This window comes from Trichosurus vulpecula, chromosome 8 (genome assembly GCF_011100635.1).
Source record: "Trichosurus vulpecula isolate mTriVul1 chromosome 8, mTriVul1.pri, whole genome shotgun sequence".
In the NCBI taxonomy this organism is placed as follows: domain Eukaryota; kingdom Metazoa; phylum Chordata; class Mammalia; order Diprotodontia; family Phalangeridae; genus Trichosurus; species Trichosurus vulpecula.
The window spans coordinates 217076370-217104369 of NC_050580.1; the positions used below are offsets into that span (position 1 = coordinate 217076370).

The following is a 28000-nucleotide window of genomic DNA, read 5'->3' on the forward strand; positions in this document are numbered from 1 at the left end:
CTCATCTGTAAAATGAGCTGGAGAAGGAAGTGGCAAGCCACTTCAGTATCTTTACCATGACAACCCCAAACGGGATCTCTGAAGAGTTGGGCTTGACTGAATGACAATAACAATTAAGTATTAAGGCAGGAGAGGAGTGGAGGAGAAGCAAAAGATAGTGAGCAAGGTGCTAAACTTTTTGGTAAAGGATGAAGAATAATCTAGGGGCTGTTAAATAACATTGAAACCATGATCTGAATTGAGTAGGAAATTTGGGGGGCAGGGTTTGCTCCCTACTTCTACTTCCAGATTCTCCCTTTACTGCCATGACTCAGCAGCCTCTCCTCCTTTGAAGTTCATTCATTTAAAATTTCTCACCCAATTCAGATCATGGTAGTCATTATATAACAGCCCATAGGTGATTTCCCCCTTCCCAGAGATACACGGTTGTCCTTTGGAAGCCAGGGCTCTGTGAGAGTGCAATGACCTCAGTAGCCTTCCCATCCCACTGAATGAAGAAGCCCCAAGGAAGCTAAAGTCCTCTAAGTCACCCTGTCAAAATAAGACCAGCAATAATAGCTGAAAACCTCTTTCCTGCCTGGTGGCAGGAAATTTGAATACCAAACAGCTACCAAGAGTCCTTTTTGCACTCTCCCTCCCTACCCACCTCCCATCCCTAGCTTCAATTAGCACCAGTCCTCAGGTCTATGCTCCTTGCTCCCACCCACCAGTGCTTGTTTCTGCTCAACCAAGATAAGAAACCCATAAAAATCTCCACCAGACTTGTCTAGTTCGGGGTGGGGGGTGGAGGGCTAATTCCACTCAGGGTTCCAATGAACCCAGTCTGTTTAAATCATCATCCCTGACTGCCCTCTTTTATTGTAACTATGTTCCCCCAAATAAAGCTGTGTTCTGTGTTTCTTTGTACTGGCCTATTGGTAACCCAAAACTCTAACAAAAATTTGAGACAAAGCCCAGTAGTTAGAAAGAATGTTAGAGAAAGGTCTGTTCCTTGAAGGTAAGTTTGTTCACCACATAATGATGAAGTAGAGAGCCGCTGGGCAGGGCCTCAGTCTGAGTCATTACCTGTCTGCTCTTTTTTGTATTGACATTTCTGAAAAGCCTTTTGTGTTATATCTGGTGGCCTTTATGTCATCTAGCTGGCTTGAGTCTATAAATATTTGATTAGGATTGCATGAGCAGATTCTTCTAAGGCACCCACAGGGAAACATTTAATAGCAGAGCTTGAATAGGAACATATAAGAAACCATCTCATTTAGTGTGATGTTTCCTAATTGACATAAAGAGGACTGGAAAGATAATCAGGAAACCTAGGATCTTGTTCTAGTCTGCCACTAACTGGAGAAGCGACCTCTATAAATAGAGGGATTTGGGCTGGATGGTTGGATAGATAGATGAATGGATGGATGGATGGATGGGTGGGTGGGTGGGCAAGTGAATGAATGAATAAATGAAAAAGAGCATTTGTGTCAAATATTGTGCTAAGAACTGGTGATACAAATAGAAAAATGAGGTAGTCCCCTGACACTAAAAAGCTACATTCTAATAAGGAGAGACAATACATATAGGGAAGTGGTATCTAGGGGGAAAGGTTTGGGTCTGGGGAGTCACAGAAGTAGTGAATATATCCATAGGGCAATCAGTTGTCATGCTCTTTCCAAAAGCAAGATAAAAAAGGGATATGAGGGAGAGATTTGTACATAGCAGCGAGGCAGATGGTAAGATGCCCAAGGTGGCTATAAATAGTGAGTTTGTATTCACTTGCTGGTTAGAACATCTCAGCCTTAGGGTTCAGAGCTAAGTGAGTCAATGGGTAGATTTGAGGAGGTGATGGTGATTATCTTTGGAGACCTAGTATGGAAAGTACCACTTCCAGTGAGGAAAAAATAAAGGCTTGATGATCTCTTCTGGATTTAAGATTCTACTCATTAATTAAAAATTAAAAACTTATCTTAATCACATCACTTCGTTTTGTCCACAGATTCTCCAGGAAATGCTCTATGGTCCTGCTGTGGATTGGTGGGCAATGGGAGTGCTGCTGTATGAGATGCTATGTGGCCACGCTCCCTTCGAAGCTGAAAATGAAGATGATCTTTTTGAAGCCATATTGAATGATGAAGTTGTTTACCCTACATGGCTTCATGAGGATGCCACAGGAATCTTAAAAGCTGTAAGTTTGGTTCTTTTAACACTATTTGACTAACTTTGCCAGCTTGATGGATCCTTCACATGTAGTTTTTCTCTACCTCTCAACAGTAACTCTGTAGGATTCTTTTTAGAGGTTGAATATTTGACCCAAAGAGATCAAAAGGTCACCAAAGGATAATAGAGGAAGGTTGCTTTCCTTCTCTAAAATATCTTTTCCTTGGCCAACAAAAGTAGCAGTGTTTGGCTCAGGCTTGCTTACATGTTTCCAAACACCCAAAATGTTTCTACTACTTGTGGTTTTTGTTTCTTTTTGTTCTCTGCGTGGAGTTGTCCTTGTTTTGTACAAGTCAGTAGTTTCTTACCATAGTAGTCTTTCCACTGGATTTGTACAGTAGTTTTCAACAATTCTGCAATTCAGTTTCCCTTCTTGCTTTGACTTGTTTTATGGCCCCATGAAAGGTTCTCACTGTTCTGATGTAAGATAACCAAATTCAGGATGAAGGATTCAAATTCCAAAAGATAGTAGTGGGAAGGTCTTTTTGTATGTAAAGCAACATACTATATACCTCAAAATTGTAAGTTGACTCTAAAGAGAGGGGATTGGCTCACATTTATCAAGAACAAGAATTCTTAACCTTTTCTTGGTCATGGACCTCTTTAGCAACTTCAAAATACCTATGAACTCCTCAGAATAATGTTTTTAAATATATAAAATAAAATACATTACAAAGGAAACCAATTATAGTGAAATACAGTTAGCAAAATTTTTTTTAATTAATGAAACCCAGGGTAAGAAATCCAACTCTATGTTGAAATGGTTTGTAATTCTTTGAAACAACCATGAGGACATCTGTGTTTAAAGATCTCTTCATTATCTATATCAAGAGAAGCATATAACAGGGGGACATGTTTATCCCGAGTGGTTCATCAGTGTCGTGGAAGATTTTTCTTTGCAGGGTAGAAATGGAAGGTGAATTTCCTAGAGAGAGTCCCATTTGTGGATAATGTGTTGATTGTCTCAATACCATGATACTATGGGTTATTTTTTATGAGATCTTAGATTCATGAACTCCTTACTAGTATGCTTCAGATTATTAATCAATCAGCAAGATTCCATTAGCTTTTATTAAGGAGATTTCCCAGGAAGTTGTAACAAGAAAAGTTGGCACAAAACTTTCCCCCCCAAAAAAGGGGTTCACTTTCTTCTTGTACACATAAGGTCTCTCTCAAAGTTCAATGAAAGTGAGGCACACCTATAAAGAATAAGTATGGCCAAAAAGGTACCCACTGCCCCACTAGCCTTGGAAGTCTTTTTCTCCCTTCAAGGAATTCTCATGAAGTTGCCCTTCAGTATAGCTTTCTTCTGGATGGATCATCCACTGCTGAGACAGGCCACTCCACTGTCCCTGGTTATCTGTCTTCCCACTTCCTTTCTATGGGAACAGAAATATGCCAACTGTAGTCCTGCTGCTACAATGGCTCACTGCCACACTCAGCTATGTCCAAGACAGGCCACTTAGCTACTGCCCTGCAGTATCTCTAGACCTTGCACTTCCATCTCAAGGTTGCTGCTCGGTCACTTGCTGACTCCTGTAGTTGATGTGCACTCGGCTACTGACTCTGCTTGCCATTGGGACCTCTGATGGGACTTCTGGATCTCCTGCATTCACATAATCACTGTCTGTACCCATCTACTTCAGAATACTTGTGGGCCTGATATCAGGAAGGAATAAACACAAAGAGTCAGAGGTGGACATTAGCTGGAAGGTACCATTGGCCCCATGGAGTGCCTGTAGGTGTGGGATGTGGGAAGAACTGAGCACCTGCCCTTCCCCTCACCTGATTCTCACACTAGCTCAAAAGCAGTCCTAATGTCTCATAGCTATAAAGGAAAGAGAGTGGGAAAAGTGGTCGCACCTTTTATATGCTCACTCTGTTCTGCTTCGTCAGTCCTCAGTTGTTTTGCTTTCTCTCCTTTTTCTCTGGCCATCTCCTCCACAGTCCCCTAAGCAACCACCTCACTACTCAAACCATATCTCATGCCTCCTGCAGCCACCTAACCAACCACTTCACCACTCACACCAGATCCCTTGCCCTGAAGGAACTTCTATCCTTGGGTCCCACTCTTCTATCAGACCACTATTTCAGTAATGCAAAACTACTACCTGACTTAAAAGTCTCCCTTTTCAACACCAAGATTTTCCCCATTATATGGCTGTAAAGCATGGAATACTGCTCTCTGAAGAATTAAAATTATAGGTTAAATTAAAGAACAGTGAAGGGAGACAGTAAGTTTAAATACCCATGATAATTTGCATGCAATAGGTTTGTTGCTGTGCTTTGATGCATTTTTAGATTGTCATCTTGTCATGTAGCCCGACATACTAGGGTCTGAAGTATAATACAGAAAACTACCATGTTCCACCACAGCACTCTCTTCAAGCTAAACATCCCTGGTGCTTTCAGCCATTCATTATAAGGTATAGTGTAGAATCTGAGTCAAGTGATAAGAGCTAACTTTCAGGAAATCACATTTGTACAACATCCTTGATCCGGGAACATTTGGAGTGGGTGGGTTGGGGCTGTGCTATGTGAGTCATTCTGAAGCTTAATAAATCATAAAGCCCATGAAGTTTCTTGTTGTCCAATAGGGAAATTTACTGATGCAGCTCGTGTGTGCTTAACCTTGGTCACCAAATCTGTGATAACATATCTTGATCATGCTGTCAGTCCTGGAACAAACAGAACACTTGAGTCCAATGACCCAGAATCTAGCATTGTGTAATCACCAGGGCACTATGACCTTCTTTCCATGTCTCTCAGTAATATTGTTATTATTAATAATAGTCATAGCAATGTTAGCCATTCATGGTGCCATTTTTAAACATTACAAACACTAGCCCAATTAATTAATGTAGCCAAATTTATTGAAAAAAATTATTACACCAGAATTTAACTTTATGGACTAAAACACTAATTTATTTAATCAACAAATATTTATTAAATCCCCATGTGTATGTCACTGTTCTAGATACTATAAGGGACACAGAAATATGTTAGCTGCCCTCTAGAAAGAGTGTAATTAACTATTTCCTTATCACTTGTGGACCTTTAGGCTAAAAAAGACTTTTAAGAGTTTATCTAGTTCAGAGTTGTCAAACTCGGGGCCATCTAGACTGCAAAACTCCAGAGTGGGACCAGAATCATATTAAAATGTAATTGGGAAATGTTTAACAAGATAAAATGAAAAACAATACAGATAATGTTAATGTTTTGTTTTCTAAGTCAATATGTGGCCCCCAGGAATCTGTTTCTACTTGATTTTGATACCACTGATCTAGCCTATGCAAGTTTAGGTTTAAGGATTTCAGAGAATATTTTAAAAAAATAAGTCTCACATTAAGTTAATCAAACTGTTGGATTTTCTGGATAGTCTGCTTACAAACTAATTGAGTGGACATGTTCACTGATACAAAAAGGATGCAAAGTATATGTATTCTCTGCCTCATCACCATCCCTGGGTCTCCTGCATCTTTGACCTGGTACTGGGAGATGAAGAAGTACACATAGCTAGCTAAATTCCAGATCACCTGACTGGTCCCAGGTGCCCCACAAATGTTAGAAGCTGGGGCAGCCTGGTGCTATAGTGGATAGAGTGCTGGACTTAGTGTCAGGAAGACATGAGTTTGAATCCTCCTTCATTCACTTACTAGCTGTATGAGTCTGAGCAAGTCACGAACCTCTCTCAGTCTCAGTTTCCTTACCTGTAAAATGAAGATAATAATAACATATCATAAGGTTAATATGATGATCAACTGAGATCATATACTACGTAAAATGCTTTGCAAAGTACTGCATAATGCTAGCTATTCTTTTACACTGAGTGAAAGGGTTTGATCTAATTGCACAAGTTCCCTGTTTCAACACCAATATTCTTTCCATTAAGCCCATGTTGTGGCTGAAAAACATGGAACACCATGCTCTCTGAAGAATCAAAATTGCAGGCGACCTAAAGGACAATGAAGAGAGACATGATGAATTTAAATACTGAAGTCTCCATGTCCTTAGATAGGATGGTACGCAAATTAGCTGCACTTATTTTCAGTGAATTCTATAGAAAGGACTTCATCATCTCATTTGTCACTCATTCCAGTATCTCACAATCCTCAAAGTGAGAGAATTCTTCCAAATATCTTATTTGTAAGTCATAGATTCTTTCTGCTTTAAATTAAACCTGCTTCCTTTTGTCCAGCTTTTGATGGAAGTAGGAAATAGGCCCCAAGAATTACTGATGTAACTACCCTTCAAATACAAAGACATCACCTCTTCTTGACTCAATGTACCCAGTTTCCATAATCCTTATCTTTGAGTGTAAATGTGATCAAATTTGATGTTGCTGGTTTTTTTATGATGGAAAAATCGTGTTAAGGAATACCCGTGGATAATCATTATTCTAGAAACAGTCTGTCTAGTTCATGTGTTAAGCTTAATTGGAGCCTCATGAATTGTCTTTAAGAAATGCATGACATGAATACACTCCCTTCTGTTTCTTTGGTGCTGGCACCAGGAGGAAAGTGACAGCTAGTACCATGATTGGTCTTTTATATGGCATTTCTTTTCCAGAGTATTAGTGCAACATTCACTCTGTCAAGGACTCTACCAAAAACTGTGATATCTTATACTTTGGGCTTTCAAGAAAACACCTAGGTGATTTTCAGGAAAATCCAGCTGACCGAATGGGTCTCTAGAAGGAATTGACACATTTTAATCATATTCCTAGAAAATGTATTTTTCTTTAAAACCATATGCTTAAATGCCATAGATAAAGAAATCCAGTTGTTGTTTTCAGAGAACTGGCATATTGAAAATATAGCAAGTGACCAAGTGGAAGAAATTTTTTTTAAAATTCTGAAATTAGGAGCATGTTGGATTTAATATAACAGCAAAGCATAGTGTGAGTCACTACTGGGTGCTTGAAGCATAAAGTTATATTTAGACCATTTGGCCCAGTTCTTTAACAGCTGTCAGTTCTTGTTCAGCTGCTACCTAGAAACAAGCTCTTGTTGAGTTTGTGATATTAAGTCTTACTTCATGTACAAAAGAGGAAAGAGTAATAGCTAATGATGATAGCTAAAATGTATGACGCAAGGCTTTGCCGAATACATTACATACATTAACTTGTTTGAACCTTATAACAATCAAGTGAGATAGGTACTACAAGAGAAGCTTATCATTTGGAAGAATAGAGCACAAAAATAATGTACTGGTGTTGGAAAGACTAGGATGTCTCCGGAGTTATTTGTATATTATCTCTGGATATTATTAAATTTTGTTGGTTTGAATTTGAATTTCAGCCTACTGGTTTCATTTTTGTGGATCAGAAAAATAGCCATGAAATGAACATAGTTTGAGTTTATCTAGAAAGTTACTTGCAGGGCAAGAGAGATAAAAATCAAGGTTTCTCTGAAGATAGCAAGTAGAGTCCAGCAATCTTCTGTTCTCCAGGCTAAATATCCCTACTTCTTTCAGTAGATCCTCATATGGATTGGACTTAAAACTTTCCATAAGTCAGTCAGTTAATATACTAATTGGCTAATTTCCACCATCCTGGTTACATTCTTCTAGATGTTGTCCAGCTCATTGATCTCCTTAAACTGTGGTGCCCAAAACTGAACATGGTTTCAGATCTGTTCTGACAAGGGCAAAATACAGAGGGACTATTATCTCCTTGTTTCTAGAAACTGTGCCTCTTATAATGTAGCCCCAAGATTGTATTGGTTTCTTTGGCTGATTAATACTGAGCTTGCACCCCACTAGAATTTCTGGATCTTTTCCTAACTGCTGTCTAACAATGCATTCCCCATCTTGTACTAGGAAAGTTGATTTTTTGAACCTAAGTATAAGACTTTTCATTTATCCCTGTTGAATTTTATCTTGTTATATTTAGCTCAGTGCTTTCCCTTGTCATCTCTTTGGATTCCAACCCTTTGTCTTCCACTGTCTCTTCCACTTTGTGTCATCTGCAAATTTGACCTTAATCCAAGTCCTTGCTAAAAATATTAATCAACACAAAGCCAAGCCCAGATCCCTGGCACTTCATTTGAGATGCTCTGCCAAGCTGACTTTGAACTATCAATTTCTACTCTTTGAGTCTGATCATTTAACCAGATATTAATTTATCTAATTATATTACCATCTAGTCCATAGCTCTTCATCTTTTCCACAATAATAGTATGAGATACTTTATCAAATGCGTCATTAAAATATATGTAAATTCTGTCTGTAGTATTGCCTGATGTATGAGTTAAGGATTACTTTCAAAAAAGAAAACAAAATTAGTGTGTTAGGCTCATTCTCGATGGAGTCAATCTGATTCTTTGAAGCAAAGGTTCATAGGTTTAGAGATAGAAGAGACCTTAGAGATAATCCAATCCTATTACTTTTTAGTAATGAGGCCCAAAGAGGTTAATCAAGGTCACTCAGTAAATGGCAAAGGCCATCTGACTCCAAATCCAATACTCTTTCCCACTGTACTACTCTGTCTTCTGTAGTCACAACTACTTTTTTTCTTCACTAACCATTTCGTTAATGATCTATTCGAGAATTTATCTGGGAATCAAAGTCAAGTTTAGTAGGCTATAGTTGGCAGACTGTTCTATTTCACTTTGTTATTTGTTTGTTTTTTTAAATCTGGAGAACACTGGCAAATTCACCAATCCTTTGGCTATTTGTGTTCTGTTTATGATGAAAAGGTCATTTCCCCTTAGAGAAGAGAGAAGCAAAATAAGAATTCTTTCCACTGTCACTTTATCATTGTCCAATCCACCCCAAGAAGTCATTCTATCCTGCCTTATAACCTTATCTTTTCCCAAATAGAACTAAAAACAAAACCTGCTTGTTGTCCTTAGCTTTCCTCTTCATCTTCAGCTCCTTCTGACTTTTGGCACTCTTGACATCTCCATTATCTGTCCCTGCTTCCATTTTCTGTAAATATCTCAGTCAAGAGCTCAATCTACTATAGATAGGTAGTAGGATAGACAGATAGATGTGTATATGCATACATATATGGGTGTACATATACACACATATACATATATACAGACGTGTATATGTATATATACACACATACATATGTGTATGTGTCTCTCTTCCTAATTGGAATTATTTCTCTTTGTTTTCTTTAGAATTTCATTCCTAAAAATTTCTCTGCCCTCCTAGGATGACTTCCCTAGTAGAATTAATTTTAGTGCATGAAATTAACCTATCCTTCCTCTAAACTCTTTTCCACCTGCTTTCTCAGAATCTAGGATACAAATCAGACTGAGCCCAAATTTTCTTTCCTCTATTGCAAACTGTAAAAGTCACTTCCCCCAAGGCTCCTATCATTCCCACTCCAGTAAATAGTTACTCTCTATTAGCAAGAATCACATACAAAGAATAGATTTTCCTCATTCACCTTTTGAACGATGAAGTTAATGATAAGGTGAATCAAAAAGCCATTAGCTTCTCGTCTTGTGAGATAAGATTAAATCTCTGTTAGATGGCTGGATATTTGAAGTCTTCCATCACAGCTATATTTCATGTATGTTTGTCAGGCTTATGATCTATTTTCTGAATTCCTTATCTATTTACTCTTTCTGTCCAGGAAGTATGTAGTATATTTTCATAACAAAATGGCTTCTGTTTCTCCCTTTACAGATCTTCATCCAAATGCCCTCTATTATGCTGTTCCTTCCCTGAAATCAAGCAAATAGACTGTTTCCTTAATATACATCATTTTGCTTCCCTCTCCTTTTACCTAACCTGTTTTTTACATAGTCTTGAGTTTCATCCAATTAAGTCTCATAATACATTTTAGGTCAAATTTTTCTTCTTGCATTAGGACTACAAACCCTCTTGCTTGCTGCCTAAACTTTGAGCGTTTGTGTGCAGACATTCGAGGCCTGGGTATTTACTACTGGCTCCTTTCTTGGATTTTATATCCAATCTGAGTATTCCAACTACTTTTTCCTTCACAGCTCATCTCTGTGGTATCTATCTTGGTGGATATACATGGGTAGTATTCTTCCCTCATCCTTTTTATTTTAAAGCCCTTTTTTATTAGTCTTATAACATACCTAGAAAATACATTCTTAGCAGTGTTTGCACAGTCTACTCCTTTCCTAGTCAGGAATCTGTCATTCCTATATTTTTAAGCCATGGGCCAGGAATCCAAATCCTATTCTCAGACATCATCTTCTTAGCTGACTATTCACTTCTCAAATCAAATTTTCTCTCCTATATCCCTTGTCTTCAGTGTATAACAGTGAAGAAAAGATGTCTTATACTTCCATGTTCTTCAGTTTCTTGACCAAAACTTCATCATCTTTAGCAACACTTTCTAGTTTTCCCTTAGCTCTATAATTTTTGTCCACATAAATCACCAAAAGTGGATAGTGCAGATGAGATCTCTTCACTGTAGTCTAAGGTATAACTAGCAATACTTTTACTCAGGGAAGGGGAGACAATAATAAGTATCCATTAAGCACCTACTGCGTGCCAGGCATTGTGTTAAGTGTTTTACAAATATTACCTCATTTGATACTCAGGGCAATACTAGTCAGTGGTTTTAACTCCCCAGAGTTTCTTGGCCAACACTGTTTCCATCTGAACTGCTACGGCTGGTGGGAGTTGCCTCTGTCTCCATGTTTCATCAACATTTCCTCCTATTTCAATTGCCCCTCCCTCCCCCAGATGCCACTTCTTCAAATACACATCCCCAACTCACTCTTAGTAACAGACATTTTAGACTTTAATGTGACTTTTTCCCAAACCCCCATACCAGACTGAATACTCTGATGACTTCTTTAATTCCATTCCTTTAGTACCTTTTAGGGGATGCCACATTCCCCCAAATTATCCTACCTATTTTGTCATCTGTCAAATCAGTTTTTTATAAAGGGTGGGAGAATAAGCAGAAATCATTTAGTAGACTCAGCTGAGAGAAGAGCAGAAAATTATCACGTCATGATGTAAGATCAAATCTATTGGTAGGGCATGATCCATCATTTTCTATCCTTCTAAAAAGGAAAAACTGTGTCTACTCTGCTTTGATTTGCTGTTCTCTACCCTTGCCTTTGTCCTCTAAATTCTGAGTTAGTTACTTATTGTCTTTCTTTCTCACAGACTTCCTGATGGAAGTTCCCAGAATTTTCTTGGGATACAAGGCCACTGAAATATGTATCAACAAGATCTTTTTCTTTTTTTAATGGCAAAGTTTTCCCTACTTCCTCCTCCCTCTCCTAGATTCAAGAGGGGATTGGTTATTTCCCTTAAAAATCACTGTTTTATAAATTACTTCCTGAATTCTCACATTATTTTTTGAGAAAATAAAACTTATTCCATGAATAGCTTGCTGATGGTGTTTTTCCAGCTTTCATGTGCACTCAGCCTTCTCAATTAATACTCTAAAAAAATCTTCATTATACCTGATATACCTCACAAAGGCTTTGTAAACAGGCCTTTGTAAGCTCTAGTGTAAATAAGAAGGGAACAGCAAGAAAGGTGCGAAATTGGAAGTCCAGAAAGCAGAGGAACTGTATCCTGGCATCCTTGGGAAAGACTTTTAGTCATTTGCACTCTGTGTCTCCTCACATAACTGTGTAATTGGAATAACACTTGCTGTCTAACTCACTCCATGAAGTTGTTTTCAGAATTAACAAACTGTTTTGAAGACATTTGGATTCCTTGGAAGGAGGGATTGTGTGAAGTATTTGTGCTTCACTAGCAATGAAGTAAGACAGAGAAACAGGTACTTCCAAAGATCCACTAAGTTACCCTCAGATCCAAGGGTGTACCCTCCCTATCTTGATGGTCCCAGGAAGATGATGACTTTGGTGTTGTCTTTCCTCTGTTCTTCAGACCCCCTGAAAATGCCCTGAAGATATTAAGATCATTGTGTACTTTTACTTCTTTCAGTAAGCCTGGAAATTAGCACACGTTGTAAGAAAGGAATAAGGGAGGGAATAGCATTTATAAAGCACCTACTATGTGCCAGTCACTGTGCTAAGCACTTTACAAATATGATCTCATTTGATCCTCACAACAATCCTGCCAGGTCTTATGATTACCCATTCTACAGTTTAGAATATTGAAGCAGGCAATGATTAGGTAACTTGCCCAAGGTGACAGAGCTAATACGTATCTGAAACTGGCTTTGAACTTAGATCTTCTGGACTCCAAACCCTATCCTCTGTGTCACCAGGCTGCCTCTAACAGCTATATTGTCTAACACTACTTGTAAGAAAAATGTAAGATGAATTTGGACTAGGTCTGTCAAACTGGAGCTTGAAAATCAGATGCATACAAAGAAAAATATCTTCATGTTGTTTGATGTTTTTAGACATTATCTGAACAAGATGGAGGATACTTTTATATATGTTAATTCAGTCGGTAAGTATTCAGTAAAAGGCAGATAATAGGTATGACAGATTGCCACTCTGGAAGATTTGTTAAATTGTATTCTTTATATGAGAATGGAAAACTGAGTGAATATTGAATGCCTACTGCTGCTGATCCCTATTCTTCAAGCTATGACTATAAGTGCTATGAGAATAAATTCTTTAAAATATCTCTCTAAACAGGAGGGGAGCTACAATGGTTTAGAGCAGATAATTCTGTCCTGCCAGACAGTGCTTGTTTGCGTGGAACTTCCAGAGTAGAGAAAGGTTATATGGACATTCTGAGCTGCTAAAAATGAATAAGGAAAGGCCATGCATAGCTAGTCTGAGTTTGATAGGGTGAGACTTGACATACTTAGAGAATAAATGCCATTTTTCTAAGTCGTGTCCTGTAAAAATAACTTAGCTCAGTTCCTATAAAGTTCTCTTAAGTCAACACCTTTCTTTGGGCTCTCACAGGTGGCTGGCTCAAATAAGGGAAGTGAAAAAGGACTTTGGTGTACTCTCCTGGTAGATTTTTCTGGTTCCTGTTCTTGGATCACCTTTCATTAGCCCTGCAGCCCATTATAAACTTGGCATCAAAGGAAAATGTTAAGTGCTTTTAATATTTAACCATGCAGAAAATAGAAAATTCAATTGTATCAAAAACACTATCAAACTTTAGCGAAAAGATACATCTATGCCACTTTTTACAAAAATTCTGCTGGGTAGAGGATTTCTCTAGTAAATGATGGGAAACAAATGTAATATGGAAAAAAAAATAAAATCCATAAAGAATTCCCAAGCTGTCTCTAGCCACCACATTCCAGTATCTCCTCTCCAAGACTTACTGTAGCTATTCAAAAAACACTGACTGCTTATCTCCTTCTCTTGCTTTTCCACTTTAAAGGAGAAAAAAATGGGGGAGGAGGTCAGAGAGAAGTATATCACAAATTATATAATCCCTGCATAATGGAGAGTTGAAGGATTTGAGACCTGATTATATACTAAGAAGAAGTAAAATGGAAAATGAGCTGAAAAGTCCTAGTAAAATGTGCTTATTAAAATGCAAACACTGCAAGCCCTTTAGCAGGACTGACTGGAGTTCTGCTTATAGAGAAATCATCTTAGTCCACATATGTAATCCTGTAACTATGAAAGGAGTTAAAATTCCATTTGAAATTATGCTAATTTACCCACAAATCATATCAGAACTCTACATATTCATTACTTTATAGAATACTGGATGTCTACCCCATGGCCAAAATCCAGCCTAGTGTATAAATTTTTTTGCTACTTTTTATCAAGCACCTGATAGGTACACAGTAGCTGGGTACTTGTACAACAGCTACAAACAAGAAACAAGACCATAGTATATATCTTTGAGGAGCGTAGAGACTAATAGTGGAGATATGACATGGCCATGATGTATTCTAATAAAAGGCAGAATCATTGCAAATGAGAAATCCAAAGAAAGTACCATGATATGTCACTTCCCTTTGGGGAAGGGCTGGCAAGGAGACAGGAATCAAAGAAGACTCGATGGCACCTCAGAGATGCAATGGGGATTAACATCAACTAAGGCACAGACAGGAGAGGAGAGCCAAAGAATAGGGAACAAGGAGTATTCCAGCTGAAACCCAGATGAGAGTGTGTCATAAGGTTGGAAGAGTATGTTGAAACCAGATCACGGAGGGCTCTGAATGATAGGATAAGGAATTTATACTTTTCTCGAGGTAATGATGTATCAGTGAAACTTACATAGAGTAGTGATGTGATAGTTATCATGATCCAATGACCCCATATTGGTCTGCCCTAGAAAATAAAAATGAGTTCTGAAGGTGTTATGGCTGAAGCTGTTATTGACTTGTGCTACCTCTCAAACCCTGCTGTGTTCTTCGGTTAACAATATGTGTGTATACATTTATTACAAATTTACCATAGTGTAAGAAGGCATAAATTTGCCTCACCCTCCTATTTCCCTAGCCCCAGCTCAATTGATATTAGTCACAGGATGTAATCACAGATAATGAGGTCTTAATGTGTTTAAAAGGTGTTGACACCCTATTATCCCTTGACTAGTATGAACACCTCTCTCTTTCTTATTGAGTAAACGATAATGAACCATGACCCCAGGTGACCCTTGAAAGGTGACGTTCATTCCATTTGAATCAGGATAATGTGGAAGCCGGAGACCGGGAAGGAAAAGAACCTAGCATTTCGCATCATGTGAGTGTTTCTCTCCTTTTCCCCACCCGTGAACTTCTCTCTTGACAGGCCACCAGTAGAAACCATTAGCTCTTAGCAAAGGCATTCATTAAGTTGGCATAGGAAAAACATTAGTTATAAAACATTTCTCCCCTATAAACCTGGGATATACACTCTCACAGATAACACAGTTTCTGTGGAAATAGTAGACACAAACTTAAGAGAACCATACAGAAACAAACATAGGGAACACAGGTGGCCAAGGTTACTCACTCCTCTGTTGCTGCCAAGCCTAGAAGGCCTTTATCTCCTTTTACAGTCCTATCTGCAGCCCAGCTCTTGATTGACAGGACTAACTCTCCCTTGAGCCCATAGTTGGCTCTCTTTTTTGCTAGAGAGGTCATGCTCCTTGAAACTGCTCATGGTCTTAAGTGACTGATTCTCTGTGTCAGGGTATGTCTGGAGAATGTACCTCCCTCACTTGTGTTGTGAACTCTCAGATTACCTCTTAGCTGCTAAATGGGAGTGTCTCCTTCTGGGAGAGCAGTTCTGCTACACAGCCTATGGCTACCCACTTCTTCCTTCCCAGTCTGCTCTCCTTGCACCAGGTTCTTCAGCTTCCAAATCCTGGCCCGAACTGACTCCAACTAGAATGCAGCCCTTCAAGACCCATAATAAAAGTTGTTCCCTTCTGATTCAAAAAAGGATATTTGTAAGGGGATAACAGTATATTAACACCTTGGTACCATTAATTCATCGTCATCTGTAATTGCATCTTATGACTTCATAACCAAGCTGGAGAGAACAGGGGGGAACAACACCATACAGAAGATATTGTGAATAATACAAAGATGTAAACAAAAACCATGCCCTTCCTTTCACATTTAGTGTCAGATGAACTAGGAGCACAGCCTTTGCAAAAGCACAGGTGCAGAAGATAGCATGAGCAGGCTGGAGAACAGCAAGTAAGCCAGTCTAGCTGGAACATTGTTATATAGCTTGTTTGTACATGGTTATTTGCATGTTGTCTATCCCATTTGATTGTGAATTCCTCCAGAACAGGGATGTCTCTGATTTAACTTCCTTTGTGTCCCTAGTGCTTAGCACAGCACCTGGCCCATAGTAGGCACTTAATAAATGTTTATTGACTAACTGTTTAGTGGGCAGCTGTTGTATTGGATCAAAAGAAGCCTACGTTTACTAAGGGCAATATGTAAGTAAGTACATGCTAACTTGAAGTAAGAAAGAACAGGAAAACTAGAAAGTTCAAAAGAGGTTTCCCATGGAAGGTGGTTGCTGAGTGCCTTGAAGGAAGCAATGGATTCTAAGAAGCCACCATAGCAAGAGAATGTGTTCCAGGAATAGAACAGAGTACTATCTTTGCAAAAGCATGGAAACAGGAGATGGAATGCCAAGTTTGGAGAATGGCCGGTAAGCCAGTCTAGCTAGAGCATTGTTCTCTAAGCCAAGACCAGTAAACACAAAATTTCCCCAGGGTCAAACATAACACAGGAGAATGCCAAGATGGTACAAGTCACCTAGGAACAATAGACCCTGCCCCAAGGGGAAATCCCACATTGCTTAGCCACAAAGAGATCTCACATGGTTCTCTCTCCTCTTCCTTCTAAGACATTTAGTTCTGCAGCTGCAGTGTGGTAAACCAGCCTAAAGCACCAACCTGGGGATTCTGGCTCTCATTGTTTTAACCATAAGCCCCACCCCATAGCTTAGCTTCCCTATCCTTCTTACTGTAGTAATAATAGTAATAGGGCTTTAGGAAGATTTACATGGTCATCATGTAAATGATGGTGGATCAGAGGTGTGAGAAAAAAGAGGCAGGAAGGCAAGAAAAAAGGTTATTAGAATAGTCCTGTCCAGGGGTAATGAGGGCTTAAACTAGGGTGGTAACAATGAGGGTGTCAGGGAAGGAATGATTGCAAGAGATAGTGTGTGTGACAGGTGAAATTTGAAAGAACTGAGGAAGCAGAGGTTCGCGTTCCTGAGCATATGGATTTATTAAGCAAAGCATATCATTTGCATAACAAATCAGGACCAGGCCTTCTCAGCATGGCACTGGAACTTGAATATAGGGGAGACAGATTTTTATGCATTAGGAGAAAATAGTAAACAGGATATGAACCAAGATAAATTAATCGTTTGATTTCTAATTGAAGGAAAGATTAAGGGCTTTCTGAATTGGGAGGGGGAGAGTAAACAGGCACTATTCCCTGAAATCAGAAAAAGAGGTGTCCTACTCTCCCAAATGTCTTATTCAATTGAAGGAACATAGAAACAGTAAGTGATTGACCAATGTGGAGCCAGTTTTCATATAAGACATATAGGCTGCTTGAGATCTATAATTATGAGAAAACTCTTTACATCAATCTTTGGATCTCACTGGGTTTCTGGTCAGCATAACTGAAGTCTTCAGTTAAGGATCTCTAAGCAACAGGTAGAAGTGGTCCAGCTTCTCAGCCATGCAAAGTCATGTTCAAACAATGCAATAAAGTTTTCTCACAATTCCCATAATTGAATAAGTTTTCTCACAAGACAGAAATTATACAGGACTCATAATTGAATAGAAAGGGAAATGAGCTAGATCCAGAATTGAGTCACAAGATAGAATCAGTGTGGTTAGTCAATTCCCAAAATTCCCTCATGTGGAGAGTAGAATTGATACATCTGGTTATTTATGAGAGGGCTGGTGAGTGAAGGAGAAGAAAGAGCCCCCCCATTCCTCTGAGGTTTTAAACCTAGGTGCTGCCACATTGAGAGAAAAGGAGAAGCTAGGGAACAATCAGGTTTGGGGAAGAATACTGAACTTATTTTGGACATGTTAAGTTTGAGGTTGAGTCGGACATGACCAACTGGAAATATGGGGCTAGAGCCCTGGGATGAGGTTATGACTGGAACTAAAGATGTGTAATGTTTCCACATAGTGACAATGATCAAAGCCATGGAAGCAATGAGATTTATTAGGAAAACAGTAGAGTGAGAGCAGAGAAGGCAAGGATAGAGCCTTGAAGGAAGACAGAGAGCCAGTAGAGCAACACAAATGAGGCATCATAAAAGCTATGAGACAGTAGGAAGAGTAACATGAAGAATAACAAAGCTGCGTAGTGTCCCACCTTTGATGCTAACAACATGGATGGCGTTTCTGCAGTTTTAAGGAGATTTAAAGCATTTCACCTAATGGCAAGGTTGATTAAAAAGTCATACAAAAGTGGGAGGAATTTTCTATTACACTATTAGGGAAGATTTGCAATACTGTGTACTTTCCAATTCCTTTTATGCTCTCTCCCTGGCTCTTCTCTCCCTACTCCCACCTCATTGTCATGCAAACTGGTTTTTTCCAACGATTTTCATTACCCAGATTGAGTTTAAAAATCTAAAGGGTTACTAGGAAGATCACATCATTTCTAGCAAAGAAAAGGAGGTTGATTGGGGATATAATCCTTCCTTAGCACTTGCCTACTCAACTTCTTTTTAGGATCTCAGGCAGTTTGAACAAAGGGTGACATTTCCTAAATCTTAGCTAAGTGATGGGGCAAAGAAAAGGCAGATCATGTGATCTCTGTGTGTTGTGCCACTACCTTATCAAGTAAACCACAGTGGCTTCCCTATTGCCTTTAGGATCAAATTAAAACTTCTCTTTCTAACTTGCCTTTTGCAACCTAGCCCCAACCCATCTTTCCAGTTTCCTTGTTCATTACTTTTCCTCCCCATACTCTTCAGTCCAACCAAACTGGCTTTCTCTCTGTTCCTCACACAAGAGCCTCCATCTACCATGTTTGTTCCTTTGCTCCAACTGTCCCCCATGTCTGGAGTACCTCCCTCCTCATGTTCACCTCATGGCGTTCCTCTCTTCAAGATAAAATAGCTCAAGTACCATTTTCTCAGTGAAGACTTTTTTGATCTCCTTCCACCCACTTCCCTAAACTGCTAATGTCCTTCCTCCCTAAATACCTGGTCCTTGTTTTCATTTATTCTCTTTCTTTTAGTTCTATGTATACTTATATTTGTCTCTCCTGTTAGAATGTAATCTCCTCGAGAGGAGGGATTGCTCTATTCTTTGAGACAATCATAGTAGCTGGCACATAATATACCCTTAATAAATGCTTGTTGATTGACGGATTTTAGTTTCAGTTGCTTTATAAAAGTTTGTCATGAAGATGCTAAAAGAAGTTACACAACAGCATGGTCTTAGTGTTCCTTTAAGGCAGTTCTATTTCTAGCCTTTACCTTTAAGTCAAAAGTCATGGAATAAACTGGCCTAACTATGACTCAAGTAATTATAAGAAGGGCAGCTAGGTGGCACCTTAGATAGGTTACCAGGCCTGAAGTCAGAAAGACTCATCTTTCTAAGTTCAAATCCAGCTTCAGACATTTACTAGCTGTGTGACCCCGGGCAAGTCACTTAACCCTGTTGGCCTCAGTTTCTTCATCTATAAAATGAGCCGAAAAAGGAAGTGACAAACCACTCTAGCATCTCTGCCAAGAAAACCCCAAATGGGGTTAGATGCAACTGAAAAGGACTCCATAACAACAACATGATAACAAGTATCATTTTCCAGGTGGCTAGAATGATGACTATGTGAATAACGGTAAGTAGAGAAGGCCAGGAAAACAGGCCTGACAGTATACAGAGCATCTAGTCTGAAAAGTGGCTGCGGTGATACAGGAAAGGCAAATTGGGAATAATGGCTCCCAAAATAAAGCACTCAGAGACTGACAATATGCCATGTGAAAGGACTGCCACATACTGACCATGTACGTCATCTGAGCTTTACTGCAGAAAATTTCCCCCGAGGCTTTCAGCACAAGCACAGCTGCGGCAAAGACAGTAAACAGGATACTGCCTAGGATTACATTATGATGAAATGAAATACACAGTACAGTGTAGTTCCAGAAATACATTATTACAGACTGCAATATCGGTCTGAGAGAATCAAAACACAAGACAGACTACCCAGTTAGTGCTCATGATGAAACCAACCCCGGCTCTCGGTAACCGCATCATCAAAGATCAATTTGAGCATGCTTTGTGCTCTTAACAAAGACAAATTTGCTTTTAAACCAAGTCCGGTGTGGCTTGTAATCAGTCAGTCAATAAGCATTTACTGTGTTCCAGGCACTAGGCTAAGTATTGGGCTAAGTGAAAAAACAAGCTCAAGGGGCTTATATTCTAATGGGAGGAGACAACATGTAAAAAAGTTGTCTACACAAGGCCTATACAGCATAGACAGAAGATAATCTCAGAGGAAAGGCATGGTAGTAAAGGGTTTGGGGAACCTAGAGAGGCCTCCTGCGGGCAGGATTTGAATTGAGTCAAAGTAGGCAGGAGTGGGGAGGGAATATTCCAGGCTTGGGAGATAGTGAAACATCATGGAGATGGGAGATGGAATACCCTACGTAAGGAACAACAAGAAGCCCAGTATCACTTAATCATAGAGTACATCAAGTCAAGATGCATTTATTAAGTGCCTACTGTGTGCCAGGGACCATACAAAGTGCTGGGCACACAGAGAAACACATTAACCAAAAAAAAAGCAAAAATTAGCTCTGCTCTCAAGGTGCTCACAGTATATTGTGGGAAATAGCAATAACTTGTAAACCATTTACAAACAAGATATATATAGGATAAATTGGAGGTAATCTCAAAAGGCTTCTTGAAGAAGGTGGCACCTTAGCTGAAACTTGAAGGAAGCTGGGGGTGAAGATGATGAAGAAGTGAGTTCCAGGCATCAGAGACAGCCAGTGAAAATGCCCAAAGTTGGAGGATGTCATGTTTGAAGAATGATAAGGAGGCCATGGTCACTAGATTTCAGAGGGGAGCAAAATGTAAAAAGATTAGAAAGGTAGGAAAGGATCAGGTTAAAAATGGCTTTAAAAAACAAGAAAAGGATTTTATATTCAATCATATAGGTAATGAGGAGCCCTTGGAATTTATTGGGCTTTGGTGGGAGATGGGGTGACATCATAAGACTTGTGCTTTGGGAAGCATTTGCTTTTGTCTAAGTACATCCATCAGTAAGTAAACAAGCATCTGGTGAGAGCCCACTAGGCACTGTGCTAAGCTTGGGGATACAAAAAAAGGCAAAAATGCTGTTCCCACCCACAAGGAGCTCATATTTTAATGGAGGAGACGAATATGTGTGTACACACATACACACACAGATATGTGTGTATACTATATATATGCTATACATATATACACATTATAGTGCACATAAATGTGTGTATGTATGTATACATATACACAGCGTAGCTGGAAACGTAATTTCAGAGGGAAAGGCATAAGAAATCCATAATGTATAATATAAGCATAGAAAAGCAAAACAAATTGCCATATTGGTACCTAGGGCAGAACCAGAACCAATAGGCAGTGAAGAGCAAAGAGGCAAATCAAGACTTGATGTCAGGAAAAAGTTCTTAAGAATTAGAGCTGTCCAAAAGTGGAAGGACTGCCTTCCTGTGGTAATGGGTTCTGCCTCCCTATAAAGGTCTTCAAGCAAACACTGAATGGGTACTTGCCAGATATAGTAGTGACTCCTTTTGGGTTATGGGTTGAAGTAGTTGACAGCTGAGATTCTTTTAACTCCAAAATTTTGTTATTCTGAGTCTTTGAAAAAGACCAAGAAATAAATAAAAAGACTTCGAAAAGTATAAGGTACAACAGAACCTTAGGGACATTGGAGGTTATTTAGAGGTTCAACCTCCCGCCTAGTGGAGGAATCAACCCGAGCAGCAGGCAGTAATCCAGAATATGGTTATACCCTTCCAGTAATGAGGAGCTCATTCTAATTTGGAATGGCTCAGATTAGTCAGAAGTTCTTCCTTATGTTAAGCAGAAATGTGCTCCTCTATAACTCTTGGTCTGGGCTCTCAGTCACAGAAGCAACCACTGGCATTTTGGTTCCTGTCCTGGCTACTGCCCTCTGCCCTCCAGTCGGAACCAATCTGGACCTGAACCAATCTGTAGAGGGAAGGCAGGGGAAAAAAGCTGCTCCCTTTTACCACTAATGAAAGTTACAGAGGTTGCCAGGCCTACTTCTGCTTAGTAATTTCCATCCCAGTCTAATTTAGCAAGGTAGACTTCCTTCCATTCTATTAGAACATCAGATATCCCATCCACCACTCTGTACAATAGCCTACTCATAGGAATTCTCATTTCTTTTACCAGTGCTAGTCATAGTCTTTTTTCAGAATCTTTTCCCTCCTTTTAATGGATTTGTCTAATGCAGCTCTGAACCAGATCCATGTTTCTGCCTACAAAATTGATTCAGTTCCTCAGAGTTAGGGCTGATTTTCACCCTAGGTACCTCCCTCTTTCTCCACAACCCCACCAGTAATTCACGTGCCCTAACCACACCCCTCCATTACCACATATAGCTAGTGATGGCAAAGGTAGCCAGTTCATATCTCCTCCCCTCCACCCCCAGTTAACCACAGGCAACAGGAAGTGTAGAGGTGGGAAGTGGGCAGAAACTAGGGTGCCAGTAAGTCAGGTGTGCTAAAAATAGTGTACACACACACACACACACACACACACACACACACACACACCTTACTCTGCTGAGTAAGAGTGCTGAGATGGCACCCTTGGTCCAACCCAAAGAAAACAGCATGTTATGGTGGATTAAATACTGGGCTTAGGATTAGAGGATACCCTAACTGGAGTCCCATCTCTGACACTTACTAGATATGTGACTTTAGGCAATTCACCTGAGTTTCCTCATTCAATATATACTCATACTCGTACTGCCTACCTCACAGCATCTTTATAAGCAGAGAATGCTTTATGAAATGTGAAGTGTAGCATATATAAATGTGAGCTATTGAACAAGGCTTAATGGAAAGATTAGAAGCCAAATGGATCTAAGTTCACACCCCAACTCTTCCACCTTTGTAACCTTTGGCAAGTCACTTAACTCTCTGGACCTCAGTTTCTTTATCTGTATCTAGCAGTGATATTATGCTTCTAACAGTGTGAAGGTAAGAAGCTGGAAACATGGTAAGCAGGAGAACAAGTTTCTCCATTTTGATTAGCCCCCAGCTTTGTGAGGGTGGAGACACTTGTTCCCAACTCCTCCCTTAGGATATGATTTTCTCTTTAGTCAACATCCTCAACCCTGCTCCACAGTAGGATGGGCTTACTTTTAAATCTTTCCAGGGAATAACATAACAAACGGACCTAAAGCTCAATCTCAAAAGCCCTTCTCCAACTCACCACCCCACCACAACCACAACTGCTGGCTCATAGTTTATGTCTAGGTATTGATCCCAATTCATGTGTTCTTTCTGCTTTGGGGAAAACGTTAAAATATATACATGTCAGTAACATGCCTTTTGTTGCTCTGAGCCCCCATTTGTTTTCAGAGAGACAAAATAGTAGTTCACTACTTCCAGCATAGTAACTCACTATTTCCAGAGATTAACTCACTACCCTCTCAAGAGACCTCAAGAGTCAGTGATGAAAAGGACAGGAAACTAGGACTTCACCCGTTCTCTTCTCAGCAACAGAGATGGCTCTAACCCCTGTTCAGCTCTTCTCTGTGACTTCCAAATAGTTTGGCTACAATCTTGGTCCTGGCACCTCAGCATTCTCTCTTTTTCAGTCTTGATGACCAGAGGCAGCAGCAGAATAGAATGGCCTCCTCTTTCCTTCTCAAGACCAATCTCCTATCCTCTCTCACACCATCTGACCAAGCTGAGCTTTCCCCTTCCCCTCCCTTAGAAAATGGAAATTTTCCAGACATTCTTTGCCCGCATCCAACATGAGGGGATTGAACTAAATGATGTCTTAGGTCCCTTCTAGCTCTAAATCCATGATCTTATAATCCTATTTTATGTGGGCTTTTACTTTCTTCACTCTTTCTTCCACTCCTAATACACACAGAGACCACAAAGTCCTAACAATTCTGTGCAGAAAGAGATGAATATAAAATTCTGTCTTCTATCCATTTAAAAGAAGGTCTTCTAGGAGGCTTCATAAAGTGGAGCATTTGCCCTTCCAATCAGACTTACCATAAAAGTCATCTCTCTTCTCCTTGGTTGAAGTCTGAAATCTAATGAAGTTAGAGGGTCATTTTATACTTATATAACAATCAAATCCAACTATTGATAGAAAATTCAGTGTTCTCTGGCTCCTGAAAGGAAACCTTGTTAGCCTAATTGCTTTATATAACTATTCTTTGAGATCAAATAGGGCTGTCAGAATGGGAAACAGCCTTTGTGGCCTTTCTTTTAATGAGTTTAAAAGGACAGCAAAACCCCCCTTTAACAAGGCTCATTATTACAAAGATTCAGATTACCAAAGATGAAAATATGTCCCACAAAAGACATCACTATAGATGATAGAAGCCTTATAGTGGATAACATAATTAGTCTGTAAAGCAGGTGTTAGCCACATATCCCAATGCCAATTTTATAAAGGGATTACACTATCTTCTTCCATTTATCCAGACTGTGAGCACCTTGACAGCAGATGCTGGCTTACTTTTCTATTTGAATCCCCAGGACTTAGTGTGGTGCTTTGTACATAGTAAGCTCTTAATAAATGCTTCATCTATTTGAATGTGTTCTGAATTCTAAGTTGTATCTCTCATACTGTCTTCCTTTACATCTTTGTTTTATGAAAAAATTGCAATCAGGATAATAGATTTTAAAATTAATTTTTCTTTCCATGAGCTACTTGAGTCTGGAAGCTGAGAAATGTATTTTTTTTTTGTTTGTCAGTCCCTGTAACAAGTGGGATCTCTTCTTAGGAAGAGTTGGGTGAGGCTTTTAAGCTTTTTTTTAAGTCTCATTTCACTTTAGTTTTCAGTCAACAGATATATTTTCTTTCCTTCCCACCCATCCTCAGCTTAAAATCCCTGCAACAAATATATATAGTCAGGTAAAATAAATTCTCATTTTGTCCATGTCCAGAACTCTCTGTTTCATTCTGCATTCTAAGTTCATCACCTCCTAGTCAAGCTCTATGTCTGGACAGAAATTAGAGAATTTTCAGATTCTAATCTTTGAAAGAGCATTTAATCTATACCTTTTTCCAGGTAGAACAACATGATGGACATATATTTAGTTTTCTAAAAGCATCTGTGGAAGACTATTCAAGCTTCTTCTGTGGTCAAATTGACAATCCCAGTGCTGAAACTCATTATTGGGATATTCTTGATCAAATTGGACCCAAATTACTTTTGTTGTTCTGTAAGCTTATTTCATCTTACAACCACAGAGTGACATAATTTAGAGCTGTAAGGGACTTCGGAGATCATCCGGTCTAAATGCCTCACTTTACAGATGAGGAACTCAAGTCTTGCAGAGGTTACATCTAATGTGAAGATGGAGAATAGCCAAGCACCTTCCTCTGAAAAAAAAAATCTAACTCCATCCCCAAATGTCCTTTAAAAGATTTATAAAATCTCCCTCCCATCCCCCCACCTACACCAGCCACCAGCACACCGAGTGTTCTGCCTGTTGCTCTCTTAAGGAGTACTCTAAGCCACAGTTGGAAGTGGGGGTGGGAGGGGGGACATGGATTGGGGTAGTTAATATAGTGTAACATCTTTATGAAACTAGTGTTGGGACATAGGTGCTAATATCTGCCTTCCCTTTTGGGAGAGAGGGAGCCAGAACAAATGATCTCATTGATATAGGTAACTTCCAGTGAAGAAATTCCTTTTGCCAGTGCTAATCAGGTTTTGTTCAGCACTTTAGAAAGTCTTGAAAAATTGCCTGGAATAGCGAAGGGTTAAGGGATTTGCCCAAGGTGACACAGCCAAGGTCAGAGTTGGGACTTGAACCCAGGTCTTATACCATAACCACCTCTTAACATCTGTTTCATAAGCTAACTATGTTATCCTCTGTCAGGCTTCTGAGTGATATAATTTCATCTGAGGCATGTCTGAATCCCTGTAGTAATTAATCTTCTTAGGATGAGATTTTCTTGAACAGTCTCAGTTACTTAGAGAGACAGCCTTTCAGGGTGGAATTAGATTTTTTTACATTGGCAAGGGCCCTCACTTTTCCAGTCTGTAAAGCCACTTTATTGGCTCTTGAAAACAGTATGATTCTTCTGTGTAAATATGTACAGTCTTCCATGAAGTCAGTGTTTTTCTCCGTCTTTAACAGACTCTGCTGCTTTGAACGACATGCCCTAGAGAAGGTTAGCTGAGGTCCTGTTCTTGAGACTCAGCTTGGAGACTAATGAAATTGAATATATCGAGTTTGATTTATAAGCTCCTGACCTCCTTTTTTCCCAAGTCTCTTATTCCTCCTTCCCTCCAGCTTATTTTTTCTCCTTCTTCCACTGCCCCTCCCCCTCAACTTAACTGTTCAGTGTTTGGAATAAACAACTTAGCCTGTTCTTTTTTAAAATTTTTTCTTGTACATTTGGTTACCAAATTTGAATAATAACAGAAATAAGGAAGAACTCTCCTATAAATGGATAATATTAATATGCCTAAAATAATATTAATATACCATAGATCTAACTATGTCATTCCTCTACTCAAAAATCTTCAGTGGCTCCCTGTTGCTTCTAGGTTAAAATATAAACTTGTCATCAAAGCATTTAAAACTTTGCACAATCTGCTTCCCACCTACCTTTCCAGACTTATTCATATTTCTTCCTTTCATTGCACTCTTGATTCTACCCTATCTGACCTATTAGCTATTTCCTGAACTTAACGTTCCATCTCCTGCTGCTGTACAAGCTATGTACCCCACACCTACATGGCACCCTCTCCTCACCTGCACCTCTTGGAATTCTTCTTCCTTCAAAGCTTAGTTCAGTTGCTACCACCTCTCCTCATTTTACCCAAGTAGATCTTACATTTCAGTAATTTAGATGTGCTCTCCAACGATGAAGATCACAATCCATCCTGCCAATTATATGTAACTCTTATCCATGTTCTCCTATAAGGTCATCATGAGGATCTACCCAATGTGCTAGAAGCTTCCTTCTGAAACTGTGAGAGTACCAGTGGAGTGCTCTGGCTGTCCACCTTGCTCTTATGATAACTTCAGTTGTCACTGTTCTCCCTCTCCTGATATCACTTTGTAGAATATAAGTTCCTTAATGGCCACAATTATTTTGATTTTTTTGAATTATTTTGTAGGCACTTATGATGCATTCCATTGCTTTGTGTCCCCGTTGAATTGGGACTGAATTGAACTGAACTCAACTGAATTCAATTCAATTATACCTTCCTGGAAAACCAGTAAGCATTAGCTGCCTTGAACATTTATAGCACCTATCATGTGTCAGGCACTGTGTTAAGGGATACAAAGAAAGGTTAAAAAAATCCAGTCCCTCAATAAGCTCCCAGTGTAATGTGGAGACAACACAAACAATTTTGTACGAGCAAGCTGCATAGAGAATTGGAAGATACCTCAGCAGACAGCTAATCCAACCTATACACAAAATAAATTGCCACTATGACATATCTGATAAGTAGTCACTTAGCCTCTTTTTGCATGGGATGTTATTAAATACCTGAGGAAAAGGAGATGAGACATCCTAGTGTTAAGCCTTCCTCATTTCTCCTATCCTTCAGACCTCTACTTTGACTAGCTCCCTACCCTGCCTCGTGCTCACGATCATTTCAAAAGTGTTTAGCTGGCACCCTACATCCCTTTACCTATTAATCTTCCACCATACCTGCCTTGTCCCATCCCTAAGCTCAGGTAGATCCTGCCTCTTGCATTCTCTGCCCTTGACACCAAGTGGAAGTATTCCTGGAGAAAGTGATGCTCATTTTCTCCACCACAAATTCATTTTATCTGAACTCACCTGGATCTATCAACCTGTTCCATAATTCATCATTCCCCACAGCAGCTGTTTCAAATTTTCCACTCTTTTCAAATCTCTAATCCTAGTCATACCTGCCTTATTCTCAGCAGATAACCTGACCTCCTGTCTTTCAGCTTCTCTTTATTCAAAACCTGGCAGTGGCTCCTTTGATCAAATGCCACTTCCTACAGAAAGTGCTCCCTAATCCTCATCACCACTCTACCCCACTTCCACCCCCCACCCCCAGCAGTGGTTCAGGTCTTGCTATGTCCTGAGTACTGTGTTTATACCTTGTAGTATTGGTTTGTACTTCCCTTGTAAGGCTCCATGTTCCACCTTGCACCATTTGTGTTGTGTACTTCTCTTATTCTCTCATTACCTCTTAGTCCTGTCCCATGCTTCTACCATTCATCTTCCTAGACCATAAACT

At 39.5% G+C, this 28000-nt stretch overlaps 1 protein-coding gene across 1 annotated transcript in view; it reads left to right on the forward strand.

The window, feature by feature from the left end:
- PRKCH (protein kinase C eta) overlaps positions 1-28000 on the forward strand; it is a 285052-nt gene that overhangs the window by 247272 nt on the left and 9780 nt on the right. The window contains exon 12 of the mRNA XM_036736401.1: positions 1982-2170. Within this exon, the coding sequence (XP_036592296.1) occupies positions 1982-2170 (189 nt within the window). The remainder of the gene's footprint in view (positions 1-1981; positions 2171-28000) is intronic.